The sequence below is a fragment of the Lycorma delicatula genome, chromosome 2, assembly GCF_047948215.1.
Source record: "Lycorma delicatula isolate Av1 chromosome 2, ASM4794821v1, whole genome shotgun sequence".
NCBI lineage: Eukaryota > Metazoa > Arthropoda > Insecta > Hemiptera > Fulgoridae > Lycorma > Lycorma delicatula.
Window position 1 is genome coordinate 94,594,125 of NC_134456.1, and position 27,147 is coordinate 94,621,271.

The window sequence follows — 27,147 nt, forward strand, 5'->3', positions numbered from 1 at the left end:
TCAGCTCAAAAGTTTATAAATACATTTATATATATAATCTTTGTATAAGGGCCTAAAACTTATGTAAGTAAAGTTTTTTGACATCACCAACCATTGGGCTCAGGGGATGGAAAAAATAGGATTTTGAAGACAGAAAAATCTTAATAGGCACAGTATAGAATCGGTTTAAAATGGTCCTTAGTCCTCTAAACATTACCTAAAACCTTTTTCTGAAGCAAGTTTTGATATGACCAACCCTTACGACAAGGGATGACAAAAAAAAACAGAAAAAATATATCGCTATAACTTTCTTATTAAGTAAGATATCGAATTCAATTAAAGTTCTTACTATTCTTTGGATAAGGGTTTAAAACTTATGCAAGTAAAGTTTTTTTATATTACCAACCATTGGCCCAAGGGGTGGAAAAAATGGGGTTTCGAAGATAAAAAAAAACCATACCTACCTTAATAGGCATAGTATCGAATCGGTTTAGTGGTCTTTAGTCCTCTAAACATTACCTAAAACTTTTGTCTGAAAAAGTTTTGAGATGACCAACCCTTACGGCAAGGGTTGACCGAAATTTTGCTGGGATTGTAAGAAGATGGGCTTGTCGTATGATAAACATGTGAAACGTTTTTCACATGCAACCATTGTCGTTTTGAATGAATTTGAAGTTTTTCTTTACTTTATGGAAATTTTTCCACCCTTCTTAGCACCGGTGACATCTTTTTTTCAACTTTTTTTTTAATTTAATTATATTGATTTATTAATAATTATTAACTTCTGATAGTAAAACAGTTTTACAATAAATAATAATTCAGTAATAACAATAAAAAAAAAATATATATATATATATATATATATATATATATATATATGAAAAAAAATTAAAAGTTATTACTGAAAAAACTTTTATATGTACTTTTCATTTAAAAAAAAAAGAGGAAATGAAGTCGTATTCGAACCGATGTACCTTCCCTTTGTAAAAGCCCAATATTTCATTAATTAAAATTTTATTTGGCTACAACTCTGGAACCAATGAAAATAATTACCACTTATGATTGTTGAAAAGCTCTCAATGAAGGCTTATTACTGCAGTTAAGAAAAAGTCCAAAATCCATTTTTCTTTTTGGATTTTGGGCGTTTTTGGACAACTTTGGTCAAATTTAAAGGGAAGGTGCACAACTAGATGTTATAGTAGTCCTAAATCCAACATTTCAACATCCTACCGCTAATCGTTTTTGAGTTACGCGAGATACATACGTACAGACGTCACGTCGAAATTAGTCAAAATGAATATTTCCGTTGAAATCTGAAAATCGAAAATTTTCACGATCATTACTTCCTTTACTTCGAACAAGGATGTAAAAATCGAGATTTAGAAATAACAGTTAATTATTTTAATTGGTCCCAAATAATATTTATTGGTAACTGGTCCCTGATTATTGAATTCACTGTTGTAACAATTCGATTTCGCAGATCTTGAAGAGTAACAGGCTTAACTGGTAAACCCACCGAGTTGGTTTAATGGTTAACGTGTCATCGCAAATCAGCTGATTTCGAAGTCGAGAGTTCTAAGGTTCAAATCCTAGCAAAGGCAAGAATAACGTTTTTACGGATTTTAATACTAGATATTGGATACCAGTGTTCTTTGGTGGTTGGGATTCAATTAACCATACATCTCAGGAATGGTCGACGAATGTGCACTTCAATGTGTACTTCATTTGCATTCATACATATCATCCTCACTCATCTTCTGAAGTAATACCTTACGGTAGTTCCGAAGGCTAAACAAAATAAGAAGATAATAACCCTGAAGTAAAAAGTTATATACATATATATTTGTTGTTTATATTCTAATGTCGACATATTACAAAATAGAATTATAAAGTAGTGCTCCGGTCTAAAGTAATGAAAAATATTATTTTTTAAAAAATAATATATTTGATATTTAAAAATTAAAATATCTATTTAAAAATTAAAGAGATAAAACATTTCATTTAATATAACGTAACAATATTAAAAATGGCTATCTTATAAAAATAAAATTTATTAAAAATACGAGTATTATACGTATTATTATAAGCGTATTACACGCTTATAATAAATTATAATATGAAAACAAATTTAAATTTAATATTGTATTATAATATAGCACAATATTAAATACTAATATAATATTAAATATTATAATACAATATTAAATTATTATACGAATAGGATAGGGCAGCTTACACTTTATTATCAACGCATCATTTTATATTTAAATGACTTGAAAATAATGTCGTGATATTTTAATAATTTAAGTCCGATGTTTAGTCTAATATAAACAAGGTGATGGTTTTAAATGGACTTTTATTCAAAATCAGTAAAAGATCTTTATAATTAAAAATAAATTACTATTTTTATTTTTATGTAAAATATCTGTTTTCAGATCACGTTAATATTGGGTAAGCGTCTTTGTAATAAAGTTTTAAAATTACAAAAAAATCATGAATTAAATACCTTTACAAATTACAAAATGGCGTCATGTTTATTTTTCAATTCGTTATATCTCCGTAAATATTAGTTTTATCAAAATGTATGTTGCTAAAATATTAAGCCTTTTATTTTGAACAAAATGAGATTTTATTTTTTTAAATCGGTTAACAAATAGCCGAATTATGGCAGAAAATTGATGTTGTAATTTTGTGTGTTTTCATGTCCTCCACTTTACGTTTAATTAGATTAAACATTATTGTTTTTATTTATTATTAATTCTAGTATTGTAAATTAATATCAAATTAAGTAATAATGTTTTCACTATAATAGACCTAGTAATTAAAAAAATAAAACAACTACCTGTGATAATTTTAAGTTAATTATTGTAGAAGATTAGTTGTAATTAAACAGTTAATAATTGTTAAAGTTATCAGAGATGTTCAAAGTGTCCACCATTAGAAATTACATAAGTCTCCAGTCTTTTTCTTAGAGATTGTCTTAACCGTTCAAAAATTCCAGGGAATTTTTTACCTTGGGTTACAGATAAAAGTCACATGGTGCCAGGTCAGGCGAATAAGGCGGATGGTTTAACACAGGGATGTTATACTTGGCTAGAAACATCTTGACAGACAATGCAGTGTGAGCCGGTGTGTTGTCCTGATGAAGAACTATGACTTGTTCTTCCACAATTCGGGTCGTTTTTTTCTTATTTTTTCACAGAGTTGAGCAAGAACTTTAAAGTAATAACGTTGATTAATAGGTTGACCTTCAGGAACCCAGTGAAGGTACACAATCCCATGAATATTGAAAAAAAAGAATCATCATCGCTTTGAATTTTGATCATCATCTTCAATGTCTTCTTGGTAATCTTGGAAATACTTGAACCACTCAAAATCTCGCGTAAGTGGTAAAAATTCATTGCCATACACTCTTTAAAAAAAAAAATAAGTTTCAGTAGTGGTTTTTCTGTTTCATATGAAATTTCACAACAATTCTTTGTTCTAATAAAATACTTATTTTTTCAGCAAAACAAAAAAACAGATGTTATCCAAACAAAGGCCACAGCCAGACTAATATATTTACAGAAACTAGAGAGGCAACAATCATAAGTGAAGGCTTCACGCTACATAGCAGTCGGTCGTACAAATTTGGCACATAAGCAGTTCTTCTATAGCAGCATTAGTTTCATTATTTAATAGCCACACCTTGTATATATATATATATATATATATATATATATTTATATATAAACACACACACACACATGTATATAGTATGTTCAAATTACATAATCACATGGAGAAAAGAATTACAAAGAGAAAACTATACAGTTGCTTTGCATAAATGATTATTTATACCTCGATTTGTTTAGTGAGACACCCAAGACAATAAGCAAACATTGGAGAGCAATAGCAACCGCATCCAAACTCATCATTGGTCTGATAGTAACTATTGTATAAACTTAAATAAACATTTTAGTCAAAGATTTCTATAATGAATTATATTTACCCTTCAAGAAATTATCCAAATATTTGCATTTTTTTAATTTCTCATAACTAATGTCAGTTGATAACAGAGAATCTACTTCATTTTGCAAACGTTTTTGTATGTCTTTATTAACTGCTAATTCGTATACTGCAAAACTTAGAGCTGTGGAAATAGACTCAGTGCCACCAGATATGAATACAAATGTATGTGCAGCAATACATTCTTCAGTTATCACTAAATAGAAAAGTAATGATCAAAAGATTTTCCAGGAATACATACAATACAAATACAATATAATATGTTACAATGTAAAGATTATTTTTATTTAATAAATAAAAATTTAGCAGAAACTTGACAATAACTGACTAAACTCTGGGCTTACTGAAAAGTTAAAAAGAGAGAAAAAATTTGCGTAAATTATTAGTACTTTGGAAAAGGCCCACTGGATCATGTTCCTAAAAATCTAAAAAATCAGTTGCCAGACGTACAGTTATTTATTATAAGTAAAAATATCTAAGAATTAAATTATTCTTAGAATGAAGAAGTAATTTATTTTTGAATCAAAAGTAAATAATTTTTCCAACTAATTGCAATTAAGAATGGCTACTTTTAAAAATCAGAGAGCTGATTGAAAAAAAATTGTCCCAAAGATCTAAAAACTCAGTGAAACTTTTCTTTCATATTTTAGTAATTTGTTAACAATTGAATAGATGAAATAATGAACGATTTATTGTTTAAAAAAAAATACAATAACTTCACAAGTTTACAATATGATACAATAACAAAACTTTTTAACAAATAAAATAATAAAACTTAATTGCTGTATTAATAAAATAATATATTTAACAGATTACTTGTAAACTAATATTGATAGTTATGAAATCAATACTGAAACCCAATTTCCATGGTAGAATGAAAGGCATCTTGCCCTTTCATCCAGAGGTCCTGGATTCATATCCTATTCTAGGTATGACATTTTTCATACACTATAAATTTTTATTTTCACATTCCCACATACAAGCTTCTTTGTACGCTTCTATAGTGGATTAATTATCGTGAGTCAGTCAATCATGTATTATTGCAGAAACCAGCATTTACACAACAATTAAAATAATCAGCACCAATATTTATTACTTATTGGGAATTAGATTGTTCCAGCTTTCTTAATATATTCAATCTGTTAACAAAATCAAATGCCCTAGCCAGGTCTCAAAAAACTAGAAGACATTTTATCAGCATTTAATGAAAACAGAATAGAAAAATTAAATGAATTAGAATATTGATCTTTGTTGGCATTCTTTTGTTAATTATTAATTTCACCATTAAATGGAAAAAAAGAATCTGAAATATTTTTTTATCTCTCTAAAACCCATAATGACATATTTTATCAAAAATCCTTTGCAATATTTTAAATAAAAGAGTTAATACTGAGAGAGTGTGGTTAGCTGAAGCTATTAATGTGAACCTATTCCTGTCTTTTTTATGAAATGATGATACCTTAGCTACCTTATAATAATTGAAAAATCCTCCAACACTTAAAACTTAAGTTAATAATATCCATTTTGTGGTAAAATGACAAAGATATCTTCTATGAAAGATTTGATTATAATAATATAACTGGAGTCCAACCACTGGCAAGCCAGAATTATAACCCTACAAATCTCTTACTATAATCTCACGAATCTTGAAATTAATTTCAGATCAGAACTCAACATCCCTGACTACAGGATTGCCTCATGGGTCTAGTTTTCTCGCAAAGTCTTATCTGACCTATAAAAAGTAACCGTTAAATTGGTTAGTTACAGTTCAGCAGATGGTATCACTGGCAACTTTGCAACTAACAAACATCTATCTATCAGGAAGGAGGTCTTCCCCCTGTGGTGAGTTCTACAACTATCTCATTTTTATTTGCCAAAAATGTTGAATAATCCATTCTTTTTAAGAACTCCTATAGTATAATATTTTAGTAGCTTTAATAGGATTTATTTTATTTAAAAAAAAACAAAATTGGTTCTTATTCACTGTCACAGGTGTTTTTTTGGATTTGCATGTTTAGTTTCAAAAATTCATGAAATTATATTTCCATATAAATTATATATAACAAAGTGTTATTGTTAATGAACAGCAGGTCTCATTTGATCAAAATGTATCATACATAAATTAAATTATTATAGCATCTTAGGAATGTTACATGGCAACATTGGAAATATTAAAATGGACCACATATTCAACAGAGTAGGTATAGAGACAATAAGGATAAAAGATTAAAATAAAAATCAAATTTTTGATGTCTATTAAACGTAGAATGGATAGCTGATGGATTAAAAATAGAATTAATAGGACCCAAATTTTATTAATTAGATGAACTAACCCCGGTTAATTTTAATAAAATTTCAGCCTTACAATGAACTCAATTTATACTTTCTATACTTGAAGAAGTTCTCTGCTGGCGATGAAAATTGTGAACAGAACAGAGCTAAATTAGAAAAATACAATTTGACCCAAGATCAAATGTTGCCTCATTAATATACTTATTTGCTTAAAATATTTGGAAAACCAATGCTGAGCAAGTAAAACATTAAAATATTGTTTTTACAATAAAGGGAGCCAGTGCCCCATTTCAAATTTCAAAAAATATTTCAACAAAGGCTAATATAAATTTTATTTTGTTTTGATTTTGCTTTTAATTATTATTGTTATTAAATACAAAAACCAATTAAATTTTATAAAAATGTGAAAATGTTTAATATGAAAACTTAAATTAAGCTGCATGAAACAATTTAAAAGGCTTCTAACTAATCACCAAGTAAAAATGAATTCCACATTAATCTTGAGACAGGCATGAAAAGGTTAGCTCACTTTAGACCAATCATGCGAGTCATTTGCTTACAATAACTAACAAGTAAATGAAGAAGTAGCAAAAATATAACTAAAATTATTTATAGTTATTGAATATTACCTTACCCTTAGTTGGAGTATCAGCAGGTTCTTTTTTTTCTAATTTACTCTGTAATTCAAATAAATACTTATCACTTTCTTCTAGATCATTTTTATCAACTTCATCTAAGTTTTTTCCAAAATTATGGGCATTTTCTTCCTGCTTTTTTAAATCAATCATTAATTGCAAGAAATCATTCCTTCTTTCACCTGTTTCTTCGCGATATTTCATTGTATCTTCTACAAATTTAAAAAAGAATGATTCAACATCTTTGTCTAAAACTTTATATTTAAATAAAGTTTGAATTCGTGGAGAAGCCATTGAGATTAAAAATTTTATCGATTGCAACAATGACGGTCCAAAAAATAATTTACATGCAGTTAAGAATTCATTAGATCCTTCTTTTTCTTCACTAAAAGCATTAGCATTGATACCATAAGCAATACTGCCCTTGATGTTCAAACTCAATTTACTCATTACATCTCTAGATTCTAACTCGTTGCTTGTTTTATTTTTTATATATGATACAGCCTGTTCACTTAGAGATTTAATTTGACCAAACATATTAGTTTTCATTTTATTTGAAGTAAAAGTAAGTAATAATTTACTTCTTGTACTTTTCCATAAATTACCACTTAAATTAAATAGATTTGAAGAAAGAGGATCTAAAGTTTTATCGAAAACAAATCCTTGATCATTGAAATAACTAAAATCTTTAATTAAAATTTGTTGTATTAATTCAGGATCACGTAATAATAAAACAGGATTAAAAAACTGCAAAAAACCAACACATTTTTCACCGTCAAATTTGTAATAGATCTCATCAAGAACATCACTTAATGATTTCTTTTTTAAGATAATATCCAGTGTATTTCCAAAAAATGGTAATGATTTAGCATGAGGAAACCCAAGTTTTTCCCAATAATTAACATTTATTGAAGCTAACCAATACAGGCAAAAAATAATAATGCCTCCTAGTATTGCAGTTATAAAGAAATCCATTTTCTATGGTATTATTTTACCTGAAAAATTAACAGAACATATGTAAAATTGCTCTTTAATTAATCTACTAATAATTATATTAAATGTATATATATTTTTTTAAAAATACAGATATTCTGTATTAGTTCAATTCAGAAAATAACTTTCTTCAGTAAAGAAATTTAAAATTCAGAGAGTTTTCCTTCCTATTAAGCATTGGATATTGCAATGGCAAATTTTATATATATTTTATGTAAGTGTATTGAGTTCGATTGAATTACACAATTATTTTTCACATATATCTCTGGGAAACATCTGGCAATAAAATTTCTGAACTTTCTCATCATTTTCATCGAGCTTGAATTTTCATGAAGCATTTTTGTGATAAATATTATAATCATTATTTACAACCCTAATATTTTTATATAATTACTTTCTTAATTTCTCACTAAAAAAAAAATAATTAAAAAGTTCTTAAACTTTGTTAAATCAGTAAAAGGTTATTGACTGCATGAAGCAAGTCCTATTTTAACTCAGCATTTTGACATTTGTTTGTAACATAATTAAAGCCAAATGTATTTTCCAGTTTTTATATTCTAATAAACAAGAAAACTGTCATAAACAAGTTATTTTCACACATAACAGCATTATGTTATTTTTATTAACATAGATAATAATTTTTCAAATGCAGCTGGTAAAGCCACAGACAGCTTCATGAACATGATCTCCCCTCCCACTCCTAATAAATTATACGATTTTGGCTACTATACACTTAATACTACACTATACAACAGTTTATATATGTTAGTATTTGCTAACAGTGTATATATGTTAGTGTGTAGTGTTATATGTTATAGTGTGTATATGTTAGTATACTAAACAGTGTTTAGCATAGACACTTCACTAAAAACAGCCCTGATGGGGGCTATGTTTAGTGCTCATTCTGCAATTGAGTAGGTAGCACTGTTTATAGCTTCAACCACCGAACTAAGATCTAGATAATGCTCAATTCAATGCCAATTTGAAGTAGCAATAAATTTCAAAGTAGCTAATTACTTTTAGCAATCAGTTTTAGTTAGTATTTTATAACTGATTAGTATTTAAAGTAATAGCTAAAATGTATATTTCAATTATCTTAAAACATATGACTAAGTCAGCATATTACATTTTTTTTATTTTGTAATTTAACTTTTTTTTCAAGAAACTTAACGTTGTATATCAAAACATCTAATAGAGTAGGCTGTTTAAATACATGGAGGAATGCAATGTCTTCAGAAAGCAAAAATATGTTAAGTGAATGAAATAAACAAAAGTCCATCTCAACAACTATATGAGTAAAGCGCATTAGATAGATGTACATTGTTCTCTACAAACAAGGATATCGTCTAGATAAAAAACAAAATTTTAAATCCAAATAAAGAAGAGTAATTAATGTACAAAGTGTATGTTAATAAGACAAGGACAGTCATCCACTATAATTATCAACAAATAGAAGAATCTACTTCACAATAGAAGTAAGCATTATTAATTAAATAATAATAATAATCACCGCATGTGATGAGAGGTGGAAGTGATAGCTGACCATTATTTTATCCATTGTCCAGGTATGAAAATTTTCATAAAAAATTTAGTAAATAATATTATAAATGTAATTAACAACAAAGAAAAGTGTTTTACTATAAAATTAAATCTAAGTAAAGATCAATGATTTATATCTGTTTGTGAAGCACTGAAGATAAGTGAAATAAAAGTATATGTATGCAGAGAGCCAAATTTAGTCAATCATAATAATAAACAAATAGTTTTTTTAATGGCAAATTTTGCATTCAATCTTGCACCAAATTAGCACTGATCTATTTAGTTTTGGGTATTCATGAGCAGTAGATATTCCACATATAGAAACAAAATTTATGAAGAAAATTTAAGTGTTTTCAATGTTCTTAATTGAATGTACATTATAGTTTGAGTAACTTACCTTTAAAAAAGAGGAATTACATGATTTCTTTAGTAGCAGCAGTAGTGGTGATAATGATAGAAATATTTGTATAATTTTTGGTTAATTTATTGTTTATTGCAATAAATAATCATTGTTCTATAATTAGTTTTGTTATTTATATCACTTGTGTCATGAGTGTTTATTTATTTTATATCTTTTTAATTTTATATTGATAAAATATTAAGCAGCTATGATAATTTTCTTTGTAAATTTTTTATGAACCATTCTGTTGTTTTGACGTCATAAAGATCGAAAGTTATTAAGATTCTTTTTTTATTTCTTTAAAAGTACTTTTGTTTCATTTATTTATATAATTCTGATTATTAGTTAATAATTTTCTCAGAATAGGTTTTTGTGAAATATGGTTTGAATAAAATTGTGGGATTATGTAATTAATGATAACAAGTAGATAAAATTCATTAGTATAAAATTTACAATAACTTTTGGAACAATATAAATTATTTTCAGAACTTATTATTATTAATTTTTATTATTGTTAGATTGTTGTGTATCACATTTTATATAGTATTTTTTTTTTTTTTAATATTGTAATTGTGACTTGAGTACTATTTGAACTTACAAAGAAAATAATGAAAAAAATTACATAATAAAAAATGTATAACAGTATTATGCAAATTTAAAAATATTTTAACATATAAAAATGTAAACAACCCTATTTATTAGGACAAAAACAAATTAATTAAGAAATATAAGCAAAATTTAAATAATATTGCTGTTTCTATGAATAAGTTTTTATCAATTATAAACCTGAACCATATAAAATACACCAGATTATAATAGGAATTTGATGCAATATTTCATAATACTGTTCAGAGTAATATTTGCCAATATAAAACTTCCCTGATCCTTCCATACTAACTAGGACAATCTACAAAATGCTGTTTATTATTAGAGAAAGAACTATATTAATTTGTTGCTTACCACAATTTATTCTATTATTTTTTTATTTATGGCTATGAACATGTAAACAACTGAAGTGCAAGAGGAAACATGATATTATTTTTTTGAGAATATTGATGTTCTCTATACTTTACCAGTCCTTGTCATAAATTTGTGATTGTGTTCCTTTACACATGTAACTTAGAACTTAAAAACAATTATATTTAAAGAATAGTAGCGACGATCAACTACCACTTCACACCTCATTTTCTGTAGTAACCATAGTAAGGAATGCTTAAACTGCTGGGTTGAGAATGAACTTGTATGTATTTCATGCACCCAACCATTTCATTTATGATATCCATATAGAATTGTCATAAATTTATTTTAAAAATTATTTTTTTAAAAAAATGCTCATTTGTAAAAAAAAGCCTTGTGATTTTCAAAAAAGCTTATTACTTATGTTTTATTTAAATTGTTTTCACTTTTAGTTTTTGTTTACATCTACACTGTTAAATACTTTGCTGTAGTATTATTAAATAAATTATTATTTGCATCATCTTTATAAATTCTCTAAAATGGCTTCAGGTATCTTAATACTAAAATTAATATGTCAAAGCCTCTTCATTTTATAAATTGATTATACCACTGATATAACTTAATAACCAATTTATCAGAGGTTTTAAGGTAATCTCAAATACTTGCTTACTTATTCCTCTTATACTGTTAGATGTCGAGATTGGCAAAATATCACTTTTCCTACCTTGCACTTTTTGCTTTATATTTTATTATTCAGTTTTGCTTTCCTAAATCAGCTTACTTCTACCTTCTCCCTATACATACCCCTAATATTCCAAAAATCAGATTTTTTAAGCCACTCAAACTCTTATTCCAAGAGCTCCAGTTTTCCATTTTGATTTCAGTCTTTTGAAGAACTTGCTCAAGGAATCCTAACCCGGTGATGGGGCTGCTGCGTATGTGCCCAGATGCTCAGCTAATTTGTGGTGGCTAAAATAAATTTTCAACCATTCCTCAATAAAATCTGTTCAGTGATGTGGATCCAGTAGTTTTCGAATAAACTGGTAATCCAACATTCCACTGGGTTTAGCAGCTTAGCAGTGTCACCTTAGTGTGAGAGAAGCTAAGAGAACACTTGATGTCTCCATTCTTATTGTATGTGATACAGATAATATTCATCAAGACACTTCATCACTCCCATTTTCCAGACTTGAAACCCTTCCCAAATAATCCCTCATGCCCTTAAATCGATCACATCTTTTACATAATCTTGTTAAAAAAAACATTAATTTGTTTTGCTTTTCTATGAAGAAGGTTCCTGAAAAACAACTGCTCACAGGTAAACTATGCATAACTTTTATTCATCTGCAATCTTTGTCTCTTTATCTATCAATAATTTGCTTGTGGCATTTGTTCCCTGATTTCACAGAAAGGTTGCTTAAAAATTACTGATAAGATAATTAAAAAACATCTTATTACAAGTAGTTTCAATATATAATATTCCGAAGGATCTAGAATTGTATGTCCATATTTTAGTATCTGATTTGGGACATTAATATGATCTAAACAGGTTTTATAAACATACTCGTATGATTGTGAGTTATATCCAGTGAAATATTCCACACTAAATTCTACTCCAAAGATAAAAAGGGACCTTACTGAAATTCTTTGGACCCAATTTACAGTTAAAATAGATGATTTACCCCTTTTTAGACCTAGAAAAAAAGATTAGAACTAGGTACCAGAATGCTATCTATAAACGTTATCCAGAAAATTCTTGCAAAGTTCAAAATCAGATTTAAAAAATAAACGTTTTTAGGTTCTAACTTTTTTAAAGCTAACTTAAGAAAAAGCCTTTGATAAGATGCATTGGGAATTGCTATTTTAAACAATAAGGGAAATAAAGCTCGACTGGAGATATAAAAGATTAATTCTGAATCTGTTTAATATGCAGAAAACAAAGATTGAAATCAACAGATTAAAAAAAGAGGCCAAAATAAGAGGGGGTGTCAGGCAAGATTGCCCACTGTCACCGTTTCTATTTAATTTGTTTAATGAAAAAGCTATTGTAGAAATAAAATAAAAAACAAAAAGAATCAGAATTAATGGCAAATCCATACATTATATCCGCAAAGTCTCCGGACTTTTCCTGTGAAGTGACCGATCTACGTGGCTATTATCTTAATGATAAAATTAGTTCGCTGGGACCGATCTGTGTGAACGGAAGTGGTGCTACATTTGAAAGAGGCAACTCTAGGTCAGTAATACATCTCGTGTTTGTGAGGACTTAACATCCAGGCAGATGCACGAATTGGGTCCTGAAGACCAAAACGGATCATCGGCATATCATGTACAAATTAGAGTCTCGAGTGAACGAAATCTACAACGCAATTGATCACCTCAAGGTCGGGTTGTTTAAGATTCACTAAGAACATAAGGTGGCGATTCATTAATGCGAATACCCCAGTAGAATTAATAGAAATGGTAGCTGACGAATGCGCAAAATCGGGTGTAACGGTACAGGCACCAGGGAAAGGACAAACATATTGGTGGAACGTAGAGCTGCAGCAATTACGCAGTAAAGTGGGCACTTAGGAGGCAGTATCAACGAGCTAATAGAGGCCCAGATGTAGACCGCTAAAATGGAATACACCACGGCTAGGGACGAATACAGATGGTCCATAAAAAGAGCCAAAGAGACATGTCGGACAAAGTTTTTGTCAACATAGATGACGATCCCTGAGGCCAGGATTATAAGATCGTGACTGGCAAGCCAGGAAGGAGACTGGCAAGCCAGGAAGGAGACTTCTAGCAATGAAAGAGAATCAAGTGCGGGAGTGTCTGAGAGAATTGTTTCCTGAAAGTAGAAAACCGATGAAGGAAGAGCTAATAACCGATGAAGTGGTGCCATTCGGAACAGACAAGCTCACTGAAGCCGAGAGGAAGATGAGATTGCATAAGAGCCCCGGTTTCGATGGGCCGGTCGACAGTTGACACTGTAAAAGAAGTGATTCGGATAGCAGATGAGGCCGCCAAAGGTACATGAAGAACAAGAGAGATACCTGCTGTGATCATATTAAATCCATTACATTAGGAAGATGATTCAAGAGTACCTGCAAGACCAAAATATAATTTGTCACCAAGGAGGGAGTACAGTAGAACACAAGGACATGCGAGGAGTCCCCCTTTTATGATGTAGAATGTACGATGAAGTACTGAGATTGAATTACCCAGACGGTGTAACACCACTGGCTTTTGCAGATGACTTGGCCTTAGTTGTTAGGACCAGGAAAGAAGAAGGTGGCAGCTGCGGCTTACACACAAGCGGAAAATCACAAGTAATATTGATAACGGGTAAACGAAGAACAAGACCAATGCTGATTAACTTAGACGGAACCCGCTCCAACAGGTTTCAGAAGTAAAATACTTGGGTATGTGGATAAACAGATGTAGGAGCTTTTCAACTCATGTCCAAGAAACTTGTACCAAAGTAGCAAGAATGGTCAAAAACTTGAGATGCTATTAATGAACATGGCTGGACCGCGATCATCAAGGAGAAAGTTGTCCACGCACGTGATCAATTCGGCGCTCCTCTACAGTGCACCAATCTGGGCGAAGCATTAGATGTTGAACGTTACGGAAGACGTATGAAAGGAGTGCAATGGTGGATGGCCCTTCGGATGGCGTCCACATATTCTTCATCCTCAATGGTAGCTTCACTGGTTATAAAGGGAATACTCCCACTGAAACAGCTGGCTGTGATGAGGAAAAGGGTGGCTGAGGGGGAACGGAGAAGCGCGGCCTGAATGACATGATTGGGGAGTGGCAAGCTAGATGGGAAGTCACAACTAAAAGGAGATGGACGTATCGACTGAAAAAAGGACAGGACCCTGGGCCGAGAGGGAATTTAGGTAGCTCAGTTACTGGCTTACCCAGTTCCTGACCGGTCAGGATGGGTTCAGAACGTACCTATTTGCGAGACATAGAACTGAGAACGAAGAATGACCCTATAGTGGGGAGGTCGATACCTCCGATCATGTCATTTTCGAGTTCACAGGTGGGCGAAACAGAGGAGAGACATAAAAGCATAATGAGCCCGATAGATGAAGATAGAATTGTGGTCAGGATGTTGACCCGTGAAAAAAAGTTTCAGGCAATAGCCAAATACATCTCGACGGTACTTCGGAGAAATGAGGAAGAGGCGAGGGGTTCAGGGATAGCCCTTTATGGAGCGTCGTCGTCTGGGATTGCTTGGATGGGCGGCAGCGAGGAAGTGGGGGACTCCGGATCCCCTCACGTCCTAAAACTTCGGAGAAAACAACACTTGGAATAAAAATAAAAAGACCTCTACCGGCAGGAGGAACAGTGCTGGCATCTCCTGTTTAAGTGGGCAATGAAAAGACCTAAACCGGCAATGGGTCAGTAATTGTATTCCCTGTTTGAGTGTGCAATAAAACAACAAAATATCCAACCGGCGGCTCGACCCGTCATGCCGGACGTATAGCCGGAAAGCGGGAAGGGCCATTTGAGTTTAAAGGACACGCCCCTTTCTTTCTTTTTTCTGTTCAGCCTTTCTGAAGAAATTACCGTTCAGATAATATTTCAGAGGATGAATGAGAGTAGTATGAAAACCTCAGATTCAAGGCTAGTAAATACATTAAAGAACGATTGATGCAATATATGACGTCTCTTTTCACAAGATCGAACGCCACTTTTCACTTAAATTCTCACCACGAAAGCGTCTATCTACTACGAAAAGCATACCAAAACACGACTCTGTTTTCTTCAATAATCGATTTCAATAAAGTTTTCCTGAACCTGAGTAACTTATTCAAACACATTAAAGAATCCACCGAGGTCTCTTTTCACGAGTCGACTGTAACTTTTCAGTAAAATTCTATCCGAATTTTAAAAATAGGCCGTATCTCGAAAACGGTGCGTCCTAGCCCATTTTTAACGCGATTATGAAAGGCGTAATCGAAAGGATGCTTTCCGATTTTGTATCGAATGCCGGTAGCTTCAACCGGCTAAGTTCCGCCGTTCTCGAGTTACGCCATTTTTTTGAAATTGGTGCCGTAATGAATTTAAAATGAGTTTTTACCACTCGGTCAACAGTTTTAATAACTTTTAAATTAATTTTTTTTAAGTCGGATATCATTACTTTCAGCGAAAGCGGGATGCTTTCTTCAATAAGCGATTTCAATAAGTTGATCCAGTATGTATGGAACTTATTCAAATACATTAAAGAAGATTACACCCGTATATGTGTAAATTATTCAATACATTAGAAAAGATTCTGCCGAATTTTAAAAATAGGCTGTATCTCGAAAACGGTGCGTCCTAGCTAAATTCTAACGCGATATTAAAAGGCTCAATCGAAAGGGTACTTTCCGATTTTTTGAATCGATTGCCGGTACTTTCATCCGTCTAAGTTCGGCCGTTCTCGAGTTACGCCTTTTTCATAGAATGTTTTTGAAATTGGTGCCGAAATGAATTGAAAATTGCTCAGTTAACAGTTTTAATCACTTTTAAATTCATTTTATAAAATCGGACATCATTACTTTCAGCGAAAGTGGTATGATGGGTAATTAAGGTTGTAGATTGTTTATTTTGTTTATTGATGAGATGGCCAATGACACCATAATTGTGTAAATTTTATTATGATGTTCGGTCATCACTACTTTCACCGAAATCTAGAGTTTAAACAATTGTATTATAAATTGACCGATTCGCCATGTACGTTTTCAGACTATAAAAACAAATATCCCTTGTAAGTGATTTGTTCACGACAGGATGAATCTATAAAAATGGGCATTATTGATTTGAAAATTAATATTCAAGTTGAAGAGAATTTTAAACCAAATACAATCACATATTACATGAAAATGTAGTGGCTTACACGCTATTAACCGGCAAAGTAATTAACAACCTTCATAAGTAGAAATTTTAATTATTTTTATTTTTGCTTTCGCTGAAAGTAATAATGTCCGATATTATTTTTTTATTAATTTAAAGGTGATTAAAACTGTTAACCGAGTACGTTTTCAATTCATTTCAGCATCAATTAAAACAAATTATGTGAAAAGGGCGTAACTCGAGAACGGGTGGACTTGGCCGGATGATAGTAGTGCCAATCGTTCTCACAAGTTGGAAAGTACCCTTCCAATTACAGAGCATTTTCCAATTAGTAGAACCTTCCTTTTTTTTTCTTGTTTAGCCTCCGATAATTATCTTTCAGAAAATACTTCAGAGGATGAATGAGGATGATATGTATGAGTGTAAATGAAGTGTAGTCTTGTACAGTCTCAGTTCGACTGTTCCTGAGATGTGTGGTTAATTGAAACCCAACCACCAAAGAACACCGGTATCCACGATCTAGTATTCAAATCCGTGTAAAAATAACTGACTTAACCAGGACTTGAACTCTCGACTTCCAAATCAGCTGATTTAGGAAGACGCGTTCACCACTAGACCAACCCGGTGGGTAAGGACACGCCCCTACATTGAGCCATCTTAATTGCTGATCCAATGCAGGGGTGAAGGCAAAAAAAAAGAAAAAAGTTATAGCCAATGAAATTTTAATTAATGACTATTTGGATCTTACAAGTGCACATCGGTTCGAATCCAGACTTCATCATTTTTTTAAACTTTTTTTTAAATACCTCCGATTGTAAAAGTTTTACGATAAATAATTCAATAACAATAAAAAAATATCAGAAGTTATTAATGAAATAAAATTGTATGTACTATTCATTAAAAAAAAAAAAATGTATATGTAATTTAATAGTGTGCATGGAAGTTATGTGATGTTCACATCAGATTTTTTTTTTATGTACTTTCAGACTGTCTCCCATATATTATAGAATTATAAATCGTTCTGGGTCATCGAGAATCTTTTTGGGGTTTGTAATGACAGGATTTTAAACCCTCTAATCTTACTGGTTTTAGTTGTTATCAACCCCTTATTACCAGTTTTTTATATTTTTATAAAGTAATATTAATCAAAAAATTTATAAATAAATTCCTGTTATAAATAAATAAATAAATTATAAATAAATTCGTGATAATTTAATTATTTTTCGTACCACGTTAGTAACACGCATATAAAAAAGTACCACTAGTTAGAGTTATAAGCTTTAATATTATCAGAATATTACAGCTGTTTCACTAATAAAAACTATTAAAAATCTTGCACTGGCAAAATTAAGCGTCTCTAATCGAACTAAATTGTGTTTTGCAGCTTAATAATACGCTATACACAACCCGTTGCAAAAAATGAAAATTATATACTAATAATAAAAAATATATTTTAGTAAGTAAAAACATTAACTCAAAATGAGTCTATAGAATGCATGAAACGGTATTTTAAAAAATAGTTATTTATTTAAAATATAATACGGTGAATTTTTTCTAAAACTTAATAAAATCATAATGATTAAGCCATAAGTATAATACTTACAAAGTTTGAATGTACAATTTCCCTGCTCGTTTAACAGTAAACTAAGGAGAAAATATAATAAATTAATAATGAAAATTAAATAAATCGCAGAAAAACTTAACAAGAAACTAAGCACTCGATAGCAGTTACCAAAGTTTTCAACGATAAATATATGTTTAATCTGACGCACTCCCTAATTGCGACTTTCAGATGCGAAATAATCTTATTGACTCTTCATACAAATATTTGCAGCGGTAGCACAACCTTTTTGCTTGTCCTTCAGAATTATAATTATCGCATTCCGAGAAATCTCAGTTTATCTCTTCAAACCTACTTCAAAATACTCTGTATATTAAATATTATGATAATAGTAGAATCAAATGATATTATGTAAATTTATCAGAAATAAAAAAAAGGAAATGTTAGTTTTAAGTATGTATTTCTTTATGTCATTATTAATAATAGTATTAATAAAATAATAACAAGTTTAAATCAATTAGCTGGAGAATAACAGTCATGACATCCACTTGATAAACCTTAACCGGTTATTATCTTTTTTTTTTTTTTTTTTACGTATAAACTTTTTTTAAACTGTGTATAAATATATATAATTTAACTAGTTACGAGATAGTCCAAGTTTTGCTTACGTTCTCAACGGATTGGTGTAACCGTCTCCAGAAATTATCCGATAGATATCGAATTGAAATTCACATTAAAGACTGACATTTTCCTCAAGCTAAAAAATAATCGATATATTATATTCCATAATATTCTGAAATTTTGTGGCTTTTATTTAGTGACAACTATTACATTGGCATTTTTTTTTTTTTAAACATTGGAAGTAATAAAAAATACACTGAAGATCTTTGTAAAGAACTGTTGACCGAACATGTTAACATCATATCTTTCTTTCCTTTTTTCTTTTTTTGTTTAGCCTCCAGAACCACCGTAAGGTATTATTTAGTCACGTCAGCTCATTTTTTTTCTATTTGTTTATTTTACAATTTAAGTTTCCGTACACAGGAAAAATAAACATTTCTTTATGAAAACCATTTTTACTTATTTATTTATTATGATTATTATTTATTCATTTTTATACCTTACTAGCAGACAATGCTTCGCTATTGCTATATATATAATATATATATATATATATATATATATATAGAGAGAGAGAGAGAGAGAGAGAGAGAGAGAGTGGGAGAGAGAGTTTAAATGAACACAATTGAAAATTTGATAAAAAAAATTAAAAACTAAACTTCACAAATTTTACCTTTCACTTATTCTCCTTCCCCTTTTCTCTTTCCACCTTTTCCCTGTTTTTTATTTTCCCCTTTTGCCCGCGCGTAAATCGGTCCATTAGTTTTTTGGTCTTTAGTGGACACACATACGAACATGCCTTTCATATATATATATATATATAAAGAATAAAAAAAAAGTCTGTTTGTTTCGTAAATATCTCGACACCGGCCCCACCTAGCGGATATAGTTTTTGCAAAAATATTTATTTTCACGTAACTAATATGCATATTCTGAATATGAACCAAATCGGTACATAAATATATTTTTTCTAAATATCTCTACGCCAGCGCCACCTAGCAGGTCCAAACTAATTCAGAAACCTTCCCTGGCATGCGTCCAACCATTCCCCAAAGTTTCATCGCTATCGGATGAACGGTTTAGGAAGGCATAAGAGACATACAAACAGACAAACATTCATTTTTATACATATAGATATGTATGGAAGCTTTTGGAACACCTATATATTAGTTTCACCGGTCATAAAACAAGTTTATTAATAATAATTTTTTCACTACGCCTTTAACGTAATCCTTGAAAATTATTTTTTGAGGTACGCTCCAAATTCATATAAATTTCGTAATCCGTATCTCGTGCACCGGTAAGTTCATTTAAAATTGGGCTCCGAGTTCAAAAAATGAATTTCAAAGACTGTATTGATAGCGTAAAGGGAAATTATTTTTTCCTTAGGGTGGAAATTTTTATTTTTCATTATTTTTGGAGCAGGCCGGTTCAATTTTTTCAAACATTTTTCATTTTATCTTTTTAGTTTTGTAACTTCGTCGAAGCAGAAAATATAGGCAAGCCTACAAAATAAACTGCTCTTACGAGAAAAGAACGTTCTTTTGAAATAAAACAAGCTCGTTCAAAACGATTTAAAGACTCGAGGGAAAGGATGCGTAAAATTCGAAGTCAAGAGTTTAACAACATGCACGGGCATTCTGGCGACATAGCCTGTCTAAAATCCGGGAGTACATGAAATAAAATTTATCAATAAAAATGTAATCTGGACGGGAACGTCGACATAATTTGATCGGCAAGCGTATTTCAAATGAGACTCAAAAAGAAGAACAAACCGTTCCTCTTGATTCATTAATATTTGTAATGAACTGTCTGCAGAAGGTTCACGTCAATCTACTGTTGTAAAAAAGAATCTACATGAAAAATTACGAAATAAAAGAGCCGATAAAAGACACTCGTTTACCAGAGAATGCTCGACAAGTATCATGTAATCCTAATGGAGGCAGTTACTTTTATTCGCATTTGAATACTAAATCTTGGATACCGGTGTTCTCTGGTGGTTGGTTTTCAATCAACCACACATCTCAGAAACGGTCGACCTGAGACTGTACAAGATTGACTGAGACTGAGACTGTACACTTCATTTACACTCATACATATCATCCTCATTCATCTCCGTCCATAAATAAAAAAAACTAATGTATAACCGCCAAATAAACATATAAAACCGCCCGATAATAAGAATGACACAGCAGCACGGGACTTTTGTCCAGGCTCTGCGATTAGTATGTTGATACATAAATCCTCCGCTATCCTTGCTTTCCGTTCCGGAGTGATAGTAGTTTTTTAAGTTCGAGTTCGGTGCAATGTGTGACAAAAGCCTTAACAGTAAGTGTTTGGTAACAAGGCGTGAGCGTCATGAGTGTTCCAATTCGGATGGTGGTTGAAAACATGTTCTGCGAGTTATTCGTGAACAACAGTGAAAGTGACAATATTCTATTCATTTATAAAGTCTAGGGTAGACGTTCTGCTTTATGATAGTGTCCACGATGCAGTAAAGACACTGTCTAAGGATTGTCCTCATGACAGCATAGTGAGCCCTTTGATACGGGTTGTAGAGTTTTATTCTCTGATGCATCTGAGGTTGCCCGGCGGTTGTTGCGTTATCGCTTACGCCGATGTCAAGCTGTCGCTGGTCGAAGGATGCACGCAAACCGAGATTGCACTTGGGCCTCTCAGACCTGTGGGGTCATCAGCCTGGATAAAACCACAATGATATTGCTGAAAGACCGTTATGACTCGACGAGTGTGTATATCTATGTCAGGCCACCGAATCCGTTATGTTCAGTTTCAGAAAAATCTGTATGCCAGACAATTATGTTGTATGCCGCACCTGTACGGGCAGATAGGCTAAAATGTAATATTTTACTGAAGGCCTGGCGCCTCTTGCTGTTAATAGTAATAGGGGGTTATCGCACTATCTCTCGTGAGGCAGTTCTGGTAATTGCTGGAGTGAAGCCTATTCATGTTCTCGCGATTGAGCGTCAACAACGTTATTTTGCAAAAATTAGAGAGATTGAGAATAGTGAATTTCAATTGTGGTAGGAGAGATGGGATGAGACAATTAATGGGCCTCCTACGCACGGTCTCTTCCCTGATGTAAGGAGTTTACGGGGCGCCTCTTGGATGTCTCCTAATAAATATGCCACACAGTTTCCTTCGGGTCATGGTGCTTTTAGGGATAAATCGGCTCGTTTCGGCCTGGCTGATACGAGTCTGTGTCCGAGTTGTGGTGTAATGAAAGATGTTTTTCACGTTTTGTTTGGCTGTCTTCGTTATGAGGGCAGACGATTAGAGATTATGAGGCTACTGGGAGATATTAGAACTTACTTGGATTTGACTGTCAATTGGAAAAGTCAGGCCGAATGGGTTATAGTAGAGTTTTATGAAATATTTGGTTATTCAGCGAGTTGGGGAGGACGTATAGGAATGGATGTTCGTGTAACACGACACTAGGGTCGCTTGGGCGTTTCAGTTGCCACGACAGGCGTTTTTCAGTTTTGTTAGGTGTTAATTACTTTCGCTTTGTTATTTTACGGTGTTGTTGGTTTAATTTTCTTTTGTTGTAGGGCATTTAGCTCAAAATTTATAATTTGTTCTACTCGGTCTATTTCGTATGAGTAGGTTTGATTAGTTGTTTTTCGCTATGTTAGTTTATACGGTTTACACCGACGGATATATCATTCGTGGCAATTGTAACAGTGGCATTCTGATAGAGACAAAGATGATGACTGAGAGACGGCAATCAGTTAGTGGATCTAGAAGATTACCTCCGGTAAAACCAATCAGGGCTAGGTACGGAGGGGCTGGCGTAGCGACCGGAATCGTCAAATGGAAGGGATTTTCCCCCTCGAGGTCAGTTCTTTTGTAAAAAGTAAACGTGAATAATATTTACATAAAGTGAATTTTATATTTTTCTGTAGTTATCTTATTATTAATTCAATATTAAATTGATGTATTTAGAAGCCAACAGGTACAAGTGACAAAAACAACTTTTTGAGATAAAGATGACTAAAGTTCAGTAATTACTTTAATTGAGGTTGTTTTTGTTATACTACATCTTTACTTATACTTTTTTGTGGTCACCCTAAAAATTTCAGCTTTTTGTTACAATTATTCCTATGACAGTTTTTCCCCTAGATGTCTGTACTTATACTCCTTGGCTTCCAAGTATTATCCAAATAATTAACAGAACACAATAATTTTAACAGAATTTAATGAGAAAAACCCCTTAATTTAATTTGCTACAATAAAAGTACCTATTATTAACAGTAGTACTATTGTATTATCACTAATGAACATTAGTACAAACATTCAGAAAAGTTTTTTATACTGTTTTTGTTAGCTAAAAAAATCTTTTTAATAAGAAATGTCCCTTAAATCAAAAACTTTTATAGTAGTAATATTAACATTAATATAAATAAAAACTCAAAAATGAACTTTAAGAAACGCTTATTTTTTTGTTACTACTGTCATTTTCGATTCATTCTTCATCATCTGTATTACAATTCCAATCTGGTTCACCTATTCCCTACTTTTTCCTGTTCGCCATTATTTTTGTTAACAGTTTCATCATGTGAAAGACTTAAATAAAAATCACAGTAGATGGGAGATACATAAGGCAACAATTCTGCAAGATTTTTGTATTTAGCTTGTTTTATTATTGGTTTGTTGGTACTGACAACTAGATCAGGAAATGTTGCTGCTATCTTGCCAGCTCATGCTGAGTTCATGTTTATGACTTCAAATCTATGAACATCACTAGATGTAGTTTTATGAAAGAGGTTAAATGGAAACTCTTTTTAGAATTGCATACCTCTGATTCCAGGGACTTTGTTCCTAAAACTTGGGTTCAGTGAGTCCAAGCTAATGAAATCTTCATTCTTCATCACAGAGACAATGAATTTTCGGTTGCTTTTGGAAACTATGTTATATTGATATTGAGGAATTAGATATCTCAGCATGACCGCTTTTTCTCATTGTCAGTTAGACCAAAATCAGAGTCACACTCAGAAATAAGAGTCACTCAGAAATAAGGAAGCAATGGTCTACCTTAACAATGTGCATGTTTTTCACAACATAAATCCAAAACTTTACAATGAGATTACTTTTGTTTTGGCCCCCTGAATTACCACTATATGCTGCGGTACAAGTAACTTCTGAAGGCAAAGTGTGAATAAATCTTAGGATACAGGAGGCTATTTCCTGATATCCTTTGCCTTCTTGTCCTTCATGCCATATATACACTGAAGCCTGGCCACTTTTCAAATTGTGTTCACAGAAATTATATGTCCACAGCTGCCGAGCGTAGTAGGCTATAAGAATGCACAGGTGTGGGCATCATTTTTTTGGAAATCAAACCAGATTGCTACATGTCGAGGATCATTAAGTTCTTTAACATCTTTTGTAGCTGTTTTTGAAGCCTCTGCTTTCTGTACATGAGTCCTTCAACAACTTAGCTTCATGTTTTTTACATTCATCTCTGCAATCAGTAGCAACTTGCAATCTGTCGCAAGTTGCACAGGTATCTGTGCTTGGGCTATGAAAACTGAGATTAAATTGTGTATTAAATATTTCACGACACATCCCTCTTTTACAGGAGCAACACCTTTCTCAGTACACAATTCATTATACAACAAATAAATCTTTTTTACATTAAGGTTTGAATTAACCTATTTTAAGTTACGATTTTGTTACCTTGTATAATGGCTAATGTAACGAGGAAATCAATTTATATGCTCTTTGACTAAATCAATTTTACACTGAGGTATTTTGTTAGTCAGTTCCTTCTTACCCCTTTTATTTTGTGTGGAGACACCAGTGCTTGAATTCTTTTTTCCCGACGACATACATTGCACGTTTATTTGTAATTTCTAGAGTATGAAAAAAAAACTGTTTGCATACTCTGTGCCCATTCAGTGAGTAGAAAACACTTATTTCCTTTTTATGAGTGTTGCCTTTCTTATGCCTTTGACATTCTCTATACCCATCTGCTGATTTAAAAATGCCATTTGCAGTTCCCAGTTCCCTAACTTCCAGAAACTGTTAAATATTTCATGTTGCTTTTTTTTCAAATAAATTTTGATTACACTTATATCTATATCAGTGATTATACTCACGGACCCTCTTTGCTTCATGAATCTTATTTTTTGTATCTGTATACTGTCTTCCCTCATTTCTACACTTTTTGCCTTGTTTCTTAACCAGGTGTCTGATCTCTGCAATTTCTTCTTTCCCACTTCAGGAGTAGATGGTTGTTTTTTAGTCGATACCCATGAATACATTTATCAACAGCATTATGAACAGAATAATCAGGATCAGAATCGACTGCATTATGAACAGAATAATCAGGATCAGAATCGGTATTATCTGCAAAAGAATTCAAAAAACTGTAAAATGCTGTTATTATTATTTTTTTAATTAGCAGAATAAGAGAGCATACAGAATTATTCAGAATGCAGACAAAAAACCTATGTAAATACATTGAAAAATAGGTGACAAAATAGAGGTTTTTTTAATAAATATTTTGAATCTCTTACAAAAGGTTTTGCTGATTAAAGAACAGTTAAATTGAATTAAAAAAATTTTAATTTTTTTCCATTGTTGTATTCTTAATCTGATAGAAAAATATATAAATATAAACTTAACTTCAAAAAGTGTGGTTATTATCACTTAAATTGCTCATCACTGTAACTTTTTTCCTCCATAAAATCATAATCAGATTAAAATGCAAAAATTACACTTGAAATAAAATACACAAAATTCAATACAAGCTGTTATTACTTCAAACCAACAAATGTCTTGTTGGCTTGTAGTACAGTGAGTGCCAGTGTCACTTGGCTCCCTTTCCTCCAAACCAAACAGCTGGTTTACTAAGTAGTTAAAAAAAAGTCACTAGATCTCGCACCTATCAAATTTTCAGTTCTATCCCTTTACCAACAACATTTTGTTGAACAAAAATGAAGCATAACCTAATTTTTGCAAAAAAAAATCACTTGTACCCCTTGGCTTCTAGACCCCTCATTTTTATTAGTCATAAAGCTTTTAGTAAATCGGACTGTATTTTGGTATATATAATTGGTATAATATATTGCTGTTCATATATGTTTGACTAAACTGATCAAATACTTGAGGATAATTACTTAAATAAAGCATATACACTACTTCAGCCATGGTTCAGCTGCTCAATACAAGAATTTCAAGAATATTATTAATTTGTGCCACCATGAAGAAGACTTGGGGATAACAGCTGAATGGAACTTTGTTGTTACTAGCCATGGAAAATCACCTTGTGATGGAATTGGAGGTATTACAGAACGATTATCAGCACGTCCCAGTCTTCAGTGAGCTATAGAAACCAGATATTGACAACAAGAGACTTATTTGAAGTTTGTAAAGAAAATATACCAGGAATCAGGCTTTTTTTTATTCCAAGAGAAGAAGGTGGGAGAATTTAACCTGAACAGGAAAGCTGGTTTCATAGTGGTCACACAATTGCTGGAAAAAGAGAGAATCAGTTTAAGCCAGTTAGCAAAGCTAAAATCAAAGTCAGCAGAGTACCAAATGATACTTCAATATTTGAAACTGATGTTTACGAAACTGTTAAACCTATTCAAGGCATATCACTTACCAGCTTGCAACCAGGCCAATATGTGGCTTGCATGTATGACAATACTTGGTATATTGGAAATATATGAAATATATCTTTTGAAAAACATGATGCCCTCATCAGTCCCTCTGATGAGGATTAAAACTAATCCCTGATTAGTTTTATGCAGCCTCATGGTGCAGCTTGTTCTTATCACTGGCTTCCTAGAAAGGATGCTTGCTGGATTCCAGAACAGCACACTTTTACTACTCCTGAAGCACCATCAATGACATTATCAGGACGACAATATCCAGAATACCTCCAGTCTATGATTGAGAAACAATTTAAACTGAAGTGGAATTAAAAGTACTGTGCTAAAAGGTTTCTGAATACTTTAGATATTTTTATTTTATTTTGAAGCTACGGTGTTCTGTAATATTGTATTACTTTACTGCACTCTGTTATTACTACTACGATTATAATTCATTTTATTTATGATTTTAGTATATTTGTGCATGTGTAATAAATATTTTTAAAATTGTGCTTGCCGTAACAGATATAATTAGTTGAAACTGTTTCCTCTGCATTCAATAGGAGGCAAGGTATGGCTAATACAGTTAACAACCTTGAATAAATAGGCAGTAAAACGGATATTACTTAATAAAAAATTACTTTGTACTAGAGAGTATTAATTTAATCATAAACATTATGGAAAACTTGCTCCATGTGTAAAAGTTGC

At 31.6% G+C, this 27,147-nt stretch overlaps 2 protein-coding genes across 3 annotated transcripts in view; one reads left to right on the forward strand and one right to left on the reverse strand.

The window, feature by feature from the left end:
• LOC142319012 (putative cytochrome P450 6a14) overlaps positions 1–18,503 on the reverse strand; it is a 29,238-nt gene extending 10,735 nt beyond the window's left edge. The window contains exons 1-3 of one of the 2 annotated variants that reach the window (XM_075355801.1): positions 18,242–18,503; positions 6,914–7,909; positions 3,971–4,183 (exon numbers count right to left, since the gene is read on the reverse strand). In XM_075355801.1, coding sequence (XP_075211916.1) covers positions 3,971–4,183; positions 6,914–7,889 — 1,189 coding nt within the window. In that variant the 5' untranslated portion in view covers positions 7,890–7,909; positions 18,242–18,503. Of the gene's footprint in view, positions 1–3,970; positions 4,184–6,913; positions 7,910–9,843; positions 9,987–18,241 lie in introns of those variants that run through there. The other variant, XM_075355802.1, reaches the window with a different exon arrangement.
• LOC142319013 (regulator of chromosome condensation-like) overlaps positions 9,054–27,147 on the forward strand; it is a 67,790-nt gene continuing 49,696 nt past the window's right edge. The window contains exon 1 of the mRNA XM_075355806.1: positions 9,054–9,472. The gene's annotated coding sequence lies outside the window, so the exon portion shown is untranslated. The remainder of the gene's footprint in view (positions 9,473–27,147) is intronic.